Source organism: Bufo bufo, chromosome 5 (genome assembly GCF_905171765.1).
Source record: "Bufo bufo chromosome 5, aBufBuf1.1, whole genome shotgun sequence".
In the NCBI taxonomy this organism is placed as follows: domain Eukaryota; kingdom Metazoa; phylum Chordata; class Amphibia; order Anura; family Bufonidae; genus Bufo; species Bufo bufo.
This window is the reverse complement of record NC_053393.1, coordinates 399,760,080-399,770,688: the sequence shown is the minus strand read 5'-3', so window position 1 is coordinate 399,770,688 and position 10,609 is coordinate 399,760,080. Positions and strand designations below refer to the sequence as shown.

The window sequence follows — 10,609 nt, the reverse complement described above, 5'->3', positions numbered from 1 at the left end:
ATTTTCTCATCTCTAGTCAGTGCTACTCCTCTGTTCCTACCTCACAGTCAAGTTCTTAGAGGGCTTGTTCACCCCAGGGACCAGTTTTAAAGACCCTGGATCTGCGTTGGTAATCATACTTACCTGATCCTGGTTTCTAGCTCCATTGCTGCTCCGGGGCTCCCGACTCTTTCAGTGTCAACATCCGGTTTGACACCAGGTCGCGTGAAGTGGACACCAGCTCGGCTGGTTCAAATGGAGTGGCAGGATTGACAGCCACTCCATTCAAACTCCTTCGCACCGAAACTGAGTGTCACCCCCCATTTTAGGGATCAGTGGGGACTCCACAGGTGACAAATGTCATTGCAGGAAACCCCCTTTAACTGTGTGAGGAAAAAAGAGCGAGGAATCTCCATACTAAAAATACTATATGTCTAATTCATTCATTGGGGAAATACTATTCTGCACTATTAATGAATTATACAGAGAACAATGAAGGGGTAGGTGACATTAAAAGATTTTCCCGTTTAGTATAAGTAAATCTTAATGTTAACTCGATGTAGACTGAGAGGTTAAGCAATTTTATAATTTTGTGGCCCCAGCCCTAGTTAATCAATTAAACGTTAGTTATAGAAAAGTTGGAAAACTCTTTTAACATTTGTCAGTGAATGCTGAAGGGCCCTTTTGACCCTCTGACATCATGAGCTCATCCTTCAGATGTGTCCTGCCTCTTGCACACTTTAAACCAATTTTATCATATTATTATATTCATACTGCGTTTAAGGTTTTATAAGAACATAATAAGCGAGTGTGAAAAGAACAGCACAACACAGACATTATTTTGCCGTCACCACTGGGAACTATTGATGGGACACACTGAATAACAGCAGTGTTCCATTTAGAAGATTTACCATTTAGGACAGGTAAGCTTCCCAACAATAACACACAGAAATTCAGGATCTTTTCACATTTTGCCATTATTTGGCCTATTCATTTTTTTTTTCGGCCACGTACAGTGGAACTGTACTGCAAAAGACTTTACTGTAACACTCACAAAAGCTGACCTTTTCAATTTGATTATGCGTACAGTGATGTGTAAATGTCAGGTTTCAGATGAAGGTTGGACATTCTGAACCTTGGATAGAGTGACAGGTATCTTTGATTCTCCAGGAGCCGGGGCCTTGGTCACAGGGTGCACGTGAGCCTTAAGGTCTGCTATTCTCTCTTTGAATCTTTGTTGAAGGTACTTCTCTTCTTTGGAGTAACTTTTAGCAAAAGCAGACATTAAAAGACATGCTGCTAATGTAGTTCCCCCAATGCAAAACATGACCGCGCCTGCCAATTTACAAATATCAAGTGCTCCATTGAATTGGACTGCATGGCTATCCACCACAAAAAAACCAACTTCTCCAAAGGCTTCGACTTTTGCTGGCACCAGGAACCCAACTGATAGTACCGTTATACCTGTTAGCATGAGGACAATGCCCGATATGAGTCCGACCTGAAAAGAACATATGCAAGGTAAGTTAGCATGCATAAGTAAATGTAATAGAGCACACAATGCAGTGGATTGGATATGTATTATACAGTAAATATATATATATATATACACTGAACAAAAATATAGACTCTCAAATATTGCTCACAAATCTGTGTTAGTGAGCACTTCTCCTTTGCTGAGATAATCCATCGCACCTCACAGGTGTGGCATATCAAGGTGCTGATTAGACAGCATGAATATTGCACAGGTGTGCCTTAGACTGCCCACAATAAAAGACCACTCTGAAATGTGCACAGTTCTGCCTTACTTGGGGGGGGGGGGGGGGGGGGGGGTTGGGGATTATTTGCCTCACGCAGTGCAACACATCTCCGTCGCATAGAGTTGATCAGGTTGTTGATTGTGGCCTGTGGAATGTTGGTCCACTCTTTTTCAACAGTTGTGCGAAGTTTCAGAATATTGGCAGGAACTGGAAGATGCTGTCGATTACGCCGATACAGAGCATCCCAAACATGCTCAATGGGTGACTTGTCCGGTGAGTATGCTGGCCATTCATGATGTTTTCCGCTTCCAGGAATTGTGTACAGATCTATGCAATATGGGGCCGTGCATTATCATGCTGCAACATGCGGTGATGGTTGTGGATGAATGGCACAACAATGGGCCTCAAGATCTCGTCACAGTATATCTGTGCATTCAAAATGCCATCAATAGAATGCGCCTCTGTTCGTTGTCCATAACGTACGCCTGCCCATACCATAACCCCACCGCCACCATGGACCACTCAATCCACAACGTTGACGTCAGCAAACCGCTCATCCACACGATGCCACACACGCTGTCTGTCATCTGCCCTGAACAGTGAAAACCGGGACTCATCTGTGAACAGAATGCCTCTCCAACGTGCCAGATGCCATTGAATGTCAGCATTTGCCCACTCAAGTCGGTTACGATGATTAACTGCAGTCAGGTCCAGACACCGATGAGGATGACGAGCATGCAGATAAGCTTCCCTGAGACGGTTTCTGACAGTTTGTGCAGAAATTCTTTGGTTATGCAAACTGATTGTTGCTGCAGCTGTCTGGGTGGCTGGTCTCAGACGATCATGGAGGTGAACATGCTGGATGTGGAGGTCCTGGGCTGGTGTGGTTACACGTGGTCTGCGGTTGTGAGGCCGGTTGGATGTACTGCCAAATTCTCTGAAACGCCTTTGGAGACGGCTTATGGTAAAGAAATGAACATTCACTGCATGGGCAACAGCTTTGGTAGACATTCCTGCAGTCAGCATGCCAATTGCATGCTCCCTCAAATGTTGCGACATCTGTGGCATTGTGCTGTGTGATCAAACGGCACATTTCAGAGTGGCCTTTTATTGTGGGAAGTCCAAGGCACACCTATGCAATATTTATGCTGTCTAATCAGTACCTTGATATGCCACACCTGTGAGGTGGGGTGGATTATCTTGGCAAAGGAGAAGTGCTCACTAACACAGATTTAGACAGATTTGTGAACAATATTTGAGAGTAATGGGTCTTTTGTGTATGTAGAAAATGTTTCCGATCTTCGAGTTCAGCTCATGCATAATGGGAGCAAAACCAAAAGTGTTGCGTTTATATTTTAAGTGTATATAGACAAAAATACCTTTTTCTCTCTCTAGCAGCTCATTCCTTTACATAGACTTTTAACACGGTGTCTCTCTGCCACTCCTCTTCCCCTCTGCTCCCTTCTCAGACTTCTATATGCAGCATGTAATCTGATCAGTGATCTGACAGTCTGTCTCATCTCTTAAGACTGGGAATGTTAGTTTAAGAGGGGAAGAAAGAGGTATTTTTCTCTGATAATATATTACAAAGCTTCTTATATTCGCTTGTACTTGATGGAAGTACAGTGACAATTTTAAATGATTTTGATGCATGCTCATGGACTTCAACATTCTCATTCGGTAGATCCTAAACATGGCCCATACACTAGAAGTGGTTCTTATGCCTATGGGCCTATATTGTACCTCTGTGTTCCTTTGATTTGATATGAAGGTGCACATATTATGGAGGTATTCTACCTTAGAAGCCAAAGCTTCCAGTTCTGTAATACAGAATTATAGGGACTTGCACGTATCTTTGCCATGTGCATGAACCTAAGAGTGGATTCGCAGAGTTATATAACAACAATTAATGGCTGATTTTTGAATGGAAATAATTTTTATCGTCTGCTGTAACAAAGGGATACAGGACATTTTGCTAATAATCTATAATAATGTATCCCTTGGAGCTTTCCTTGCGACAAACGTGAAAATTATCTCCCGAATAAGTAGATGTAAATAATAAAACACCACTGGTTATTTTATGAACTTTTAATATACAATTTGATAAGTATCTTTTATTAAAAAGTTAAGTCTAAATATGCCAGATTATCCATGCAGAAATCAGTATGAGCTGTCAGAAGAAGAATATATACCTCCTGACTTATCAAGTCGCTGTATGCAGTCAAAGCCTCCCGAGAGATGAAGGCAGTGGGAACGACAGCTAGGCTCATTACACAGATAGCACGACTGCTAAAACTTCTTGGCATTTTATTTTAAAGTTCTTTGTAATGCTACCTAAAGTACTGTACATTCAAAGGTCAGCCATAAAGTGCTGTCCCAAAATGCAACTGAATATGGATGTATCCAACTAGCATTAACCTCAATAAGACTGTATACATTTGTAATCAGTTTGCTCCCCCTAGTGGCGTGCTTGTCCTTAACAAATAGTTGCATTTTACAAATTAGTGTATGTATCAAAGACAGAGAACTAAGAATTCCATGAGATAAAACTAATCATGTATAAGCTGGAGAATGTATTTAATAAAAAATAATAAAACCTTAACATCACTATCTGGGCCTGATGAAGAGGGCACTGATTAGACCTCGAAACGCGTCGACTATGCACTAATAAAACCATTTGAAGCCAGTAAGCCGAATCCTACATAAGGATCTCCAGGACAGCGCCGGACAAGGGATCTACAATTCTTTCCTTTCTGACCATAAAATACATGCTGATGTAGGTTTACAGAAGCTTGGAGACCACTTCTGTATGAGGTGTGAGGTGCCGTACATATTTGACTATACTGTGTTACCCATGTCTAATAATGTATGCAAGAGAAAAAAAATATCCCAGAAACATAAACGGTATGGCTAATGCCTCATTCACAGTCAGTGTTTCGGTCAGTGATTCGGTCAGGTGCAGGTCAAAAAACTGTGCAGATCTCTCCCTTATACCTTATTTTTTCCTTTCTACTTGCTGTTCTACCGGGTATCTACCATAGCGAGGGCTGAGGGATCGCGGCTACAGTCCTAACATTCCGTTCTGCACAAGTTGGAGGCCACTGCCATATTGGGAATTCACACATGGGTATTCACAAATAGCGCACAATGGAACATTGAGCTCAAACCCCCACCTGTGTCTTTTACTGCCTTAAATGGGTTGTTTGGGATTTTGTTTTATTAAATCCTACCCCTAGCTGGCAGGACATGTGAAGAAAAACTTAGTTACCTGCTGTGTGCCATTCAATTCTGGCACCATGGCTCCTGGGCTCTCTGCACTGCACTTCTGGACATGTGCCCAGTTGCAGTCTTTACCATCATATAAACTACACAATTGTGTGGGACCCCCGCCTGTCAGGCAAGTCAGAAAGTGCAGCAACTTTCCACTATGGGCAGGGAACCCATAGTAAAGAAGCAAGATAACTGCAGGAGCCACAGGACAGGCAGCATTCAAGTTAGGCCCCCAGGGCCCCTCTCCTTTTCATAGGCCCCCATTACCTACAAGGCAGCATCTTGTAAAAGAACTCAAGTCCCCAATCAAAGGAGGCCCTTCCCCCGCAGTGAGTCTTCAGCCCTGCAGGTAATATCTACTACATTATCACAACACATCAAGGGTTAACAGCCAAACAAAACTCAAAATCTATTACCCTGAATCTGGAGTTTACAGAAACACCCCGTGTGTGCTCAAAAACTGATGTATGGGCGCATAGCAGGCTTCAGAGTAGAAGGAGCACCATATGGCTTGGGAGCTATGTCACATATGAAGACATCCTGAGGTGGCCCTACAGTGGAAACCCCCAAAAAGTGACCCCATTATGGAAACTACACCCCTCAAGGAATATTTCAAGGTGTATAGTGAGCACTTTGACCCATCAGGCGTTTCACAGAATTAGGAATTTTTTTTCCAGAAAAAGTTGCTTTACACCCACATTTTTCACTTTCACAAGGGGTAACAGGACAAAATGCACCCCACATTTTGTTACCCATTTACCCCTGAATACGGCAACACCCCATATATTTAAACATGTTTTATTGAATTGAAGTAAAAAAAGTGTTGAAATACACATTTCAGATAGATACAGGTAGTCTTCACAATTCCTATCTGTAAAATCGTGAACTGAATAATCAGGTGTACTTAACTGAGCAGAAATGTCATATGAATGGATAATTGAAGATCAGAAACCGAGATTGAAAAAAGAAAGAAAGAAACAGATTAACTAAAATAAAGAAGGAAAAAAGAGAGGAATGAGGGGGGGGGGGGGGGGGTTATATGTGTCTAAAGAGATTATTCTGTGAGATCGTGATTTATTTAACAAAAGCCAACATATCAAGCGGCCAGTAGAGAAAGAAACTCTAGAGAATCCTGTGAATTCAGCACGCCCAAGTCTTTAGATACTTTGAGGGCTGATCTGATGCCTCTGAAGAAATCTCTTCCATTCTGGCAATGCATTGCATTTCCTGAAACCATTCCCTCATGGTAGGTACATGTGTTGTGCGCCAATGCCGAGGTATAACAGATCTAGCTGCTGTAATGCAGAATCACAATAAATTCTTCTTTTGAGAAGCAATGGATCCCGGCAAGATGGAGAGGAGCGCCGTCTGTGGAGAATTGTCCACTGTTTTCCCATTAATGCTGTGGAATATGTCAAAAACCCCATTCCAAAATGGCTTTATCATTTCACATCCCCACCATATATGCAACATAGTACCTTTGTCTTTGCCGCAACGCTAGCAGGAATCAGGGGCAATAGGAAAAATCCTATGTAGTCTAACCGGATAGCTGTACCATCGTGATATTATTTTATAGTTTTTTTTCCTGAGCAGAACATGCCATGGAAAGTTTGTGAGAGAATAAGAACGCTTTTTGTAGATCAGTGCGTTCTATTTCGGTACCTAATTCCTTTTCCCACCCCTTGACAAAATCAGGAGTGTCCTTATAATAGTCTATCAGTAAGTTCCGGTAAAGCTGGGAGTTTAGGTGTGTTGGTGGAGAGGACTGAGTAAACAATTTTTCGGTCTCCGTTAAAACGGATCCTACGAAACATCGCTCCCCCTCGGATGAAATGTATGACTTCAGTTGTTCATATTCCAGCCAGGAGATTCGTGCATTAGGGAATTTCGACGATATCGTGGAAAGGAGTGGTAAAGGACTCCCCTCCAAAAGATTATGAAAACGAGGATCATCTGAGGCCCTCATGCCCAGGAAAGAGTCCCTGCGTGTGCTAGCGGGAAGTGCCGGATTATAGAAAATCGGGGTGAGTGGACTAAATCTTCTTGCGCAAATACCCTCGAAGCAATGAGTTGTGTCAGTTTATTTGTGGACGAGCCTCAGGAACGATCCTAGGTGCGTGTTTAAGAGGTAAAGAATATAAAGTTTGTTCCAGACCCACCAATTGTTTCCTTACCCCATTATATTGCCAGTCTAATAGTCTGACGAGGGATGTTACTGTGTGATATAATTTGAGATCCGGGAGACCCATCCCTCCTTGGGATTTAGATCTAATTAAAGTAGAAAAGCCTATTCATGGTTGAAGGTGTCCCCATACAAATCGGGTAAATGCTGTTTTTAATTTTTTGAAAAAGTAGGAAGGTGGCGTTAATGGAATAGCTTGGAAAATATAGAGGAATTTGGGTAAAATATCCTTTTTTAGTAAGCTTATTCGCCCGAACCATGACAGTTTTTTTTTTTTTGTTTTTTTTTACAGCTCTCTCTCTCAATGTTTTGTCTAAAAGGGGAAGATAGTTTAGATTAAATAAATGGTTCCCATCCACTGGTATATGTATTCCTAGATACTAAAGTGAGGATGGCCGATGCCGAAATTGAAATGAGATAAGAAGTTTGGCGAACTCAATCTGAGGAATAGTTATATTAAGTATTTTGGATTTTGTGTAATTAACTTTAAAACTGCTTAAGTGACCAAATCGTTCAAATTCCCTTAGAATCAAGGGAAGAGCTATATGGGGTTGGGTAACATATAGCAGAAGATCATCGGCATATAATGCTGTTTTATATTGGGAGTTCTTGATTGTAAACTCATGTATTGAGGAGTTGTTGCGGAGTGCATTGGCTAGATGTTCCATCACCAAAACATATAATAATGGGGACAATGGACACCACTGCCTGGTTCCATTATGAATCGGTATGGATGGTGATAGGAGCCCATTTACCCTCACCTTGGCCGTGGGATTAGAGTAAAGGGCCTGAATTAGATTAAGGAATCTTCGGTAGTATAGGTGCTAATCTATCTGCAAGGATCTTGGAATATATTTTAATGTCGATGTTGATCAAAGAGATCGGTCTATAATTTGAAGACAAGGAGTGACCTTTTCCGGGTTTGGGTAATACACTGATGTGTGCCTCCGGTGATTGTTTAGTGAATGTGGATTCTGAGCCAATACTGTTGAAGACTTTTGCTAGGAAGGGGGAAATAAGGTCACTAAAGTGTTTGTAAAATGCTGTTGTAAAACCGCCTGGGCCTGGGCACTTCCCGGACGGTGAGTTCTTAATAATAGTCTTCACATCTCCTTCAGAAAGGTCAGAGTCTAGCGCTTCTCTATCTACTTTGGGTATTTCGGGTAATGCAGTTTCTGAAATGTATTCCTTTATGTGTGTAGCTAAGGAGGTAGGTGACATGTCCGAGAATTGGCTTTTGATATTATATAACTGAGAATAGTATTCCCTAAACACCTCCAATATCTCCATAGGATTGTGCGTATTTTTTCCGTTACCTTTCTTAATATGGGGAATAAATGTTTGTGACGATCTGGGATGTATTAGGCAGGCTAGCGGTCTACCGCATTTATTTGAGTATTCATTAAAAAACATCGTCTTCAATCTTGGTATTTTTTATATTGCTGATCAAGTCTCTAACCTTGAGTAACTCTATATGAGTAGTAGGAGAAAGTGTTTGTTTATGTAACATCTCTAAGCTATGAATTAGGTAAAGGAGGTTGGTGAGTTTAAGTGTTTTTTTTCTTTTTTTAGACGTGAGCCGTGTTTAATAAAAGTTCCCCTAAGGACGCACTTCAATGCCTCCCATTGTGTTGGTAATGGAGTATTATCCGAGGTGTGTATCTGTAGAAAATCTCTGATCGTGTTTTGAATGTCAGCTGAGCATGCTAAATCTTTGAGGAGATTGTCATTCAGCCTCCAATTCCATGGTTTAAACGCTATATCAGGTAGCTCTACTGTGAAATAAATCGGTGCGTGGTCGGATAACAAGATATCCCCAATAGAGGCCTGAAGTTTCCACGCCAAAGTATGATGGCTGACCAAGAATAGGTCTATACGACTATATGACAGGTGTGGAGAGGAGAAGAATGTATAGTCTTTACCTTGTGGATGAAGAACCCGCCACACGTTCACAAGCTGAAGACAATGAAAGTGAGAGAGTAATGGTCTTAATTGATGATGGGGAGAAGTGTTCCGGCCCGTAGTGGAGTCTATAGCTGGGTCTAATGTGAAGTTGAAGTCTCCACCGACTATCACTTGTCCCTCCATGAAATCAGACAATTGGTTCAGATACGATCTGCAAGTAGAAAGCTGTCTCTGATTAAGTAAGTACCAATTAACCACCGTGAATAGATTTGAGTAAACCCTCAGCTTAAGGAAAATATAGCGCCCCTTTCCATCCATTTTGACATCCACCACCGTTCCTTGTAAAGAGTTGTGCAGAGCCACTGAAACTCCTTTAGAACGTGAGTCTGAGCTCGGATTATGATACCATTGTGAAAAATACCTATCGCGTAGCGCTGGCACATGCCCATTTTTAAAATGGGTTTCTTGTAAAAGTAATATTTTTACTTTCTGTTTATGCATATGATAAAGAATCCCGCAACCTTTTTGTGGTGTGCTAAATCCATGGACATTTAGGGATCCGATTTTCCGGGACCTCATCTCTGTCTGGCACTAAAGAAAATTACGTAAAAAAGGAAGAAAGGAGGGGATTAGATGGTTTGTTATTAGGTAAAGGAAGTATGCAAGGTGAAAGAAAAAGAAAGGAGTGTAGGCAAGTAGCAGTAAATAGATATTGCTGGAGAAGATAAGTAAGGAGAAAATGAGTATTAGAAATGTAGGGTTACATTCAATACCAGCACTAATAAGGTACAATTAGAAGCGGTAAAGAGCATACCTCACATCAAGGGAGATGTGAGTCCCTGTATGAAAGCGGGCTTTCAATAGAGGAGCTACCCCCCTGGACAAAGATACACCCTATAGACTAGGCAGATAAACAATCTTAACAACATCACTAGTTCAAAACCAATAGCCAAATACAACCGGTGAGCTAGGATTTTTAAGTTATGTCAAAGACGAACCCCGGCTCAAAAAAAAAAAAAAGGGGAGGGGGAGGGGAGGAAAAGCCAAACCCCCCAAAAATGAACCAACCCAAAGGAATTGTAGTAATTAAATACATGTTATCGCTGTATATCTGGCACATACAATCAATAACTATACACTAGTTATGAGCTATATCATCTAAACTCTGAGCTAACTAAATTGGTTGAAAACAAAAACATAGGGCTCAGAGTTCAAAGTCTGCTTCAAAATGAAGTGTATTGGGCAGGTTGTGAGAAAAGTTCACGTCTGGGACTGTGCAACTGGAAAGCCTGTTTGCTCTATTCTGCAGGAACTTCGGCTGTCTCGCCCCGCAAGCCCTGACCTCTGGTGATATGCCGGATCTTTCGGCTAGTTGATCTGGGCTCCCTTTGTGGCATCGGGGTTAAATCCATCCTGGTGTCATCTGGAAGAGACGGCCACTCTGAGATTTTAACTGGTGGTATGCCCACAGCTGCAGAGAAGGTTGGTAGGTCTCTGGGGTGACAGAGTGTCA

At 41.8% G+C, this 10,609-nt stretch overlaps 1 protein-coding gene across 1 annotated transcript in view; it reads right to left on the bottom strand.

The window, feature by feature from the left end:
* Positions 1 to 769: 769 nt before the first annotated feature.
* NRSN1 (neurensin 1) overlaps positions 770 to 10,609 on the bottom strand; it is a 36,592-nt gene continuing 26,752 nt past the window's right edge. Inside the window, exon 3 of the mRNA XM_040432439.1 lies at positions 770 to 1,480. Coding sequence (XP_040288373.1) covers positions 1,082 to 1,480 — 399 coding nt within the window. The 3' untranslated portion in view covers positions 770 to 1,081. The remainder of the gene's footprint in view (positions 1,481 to 10,609) is intronic.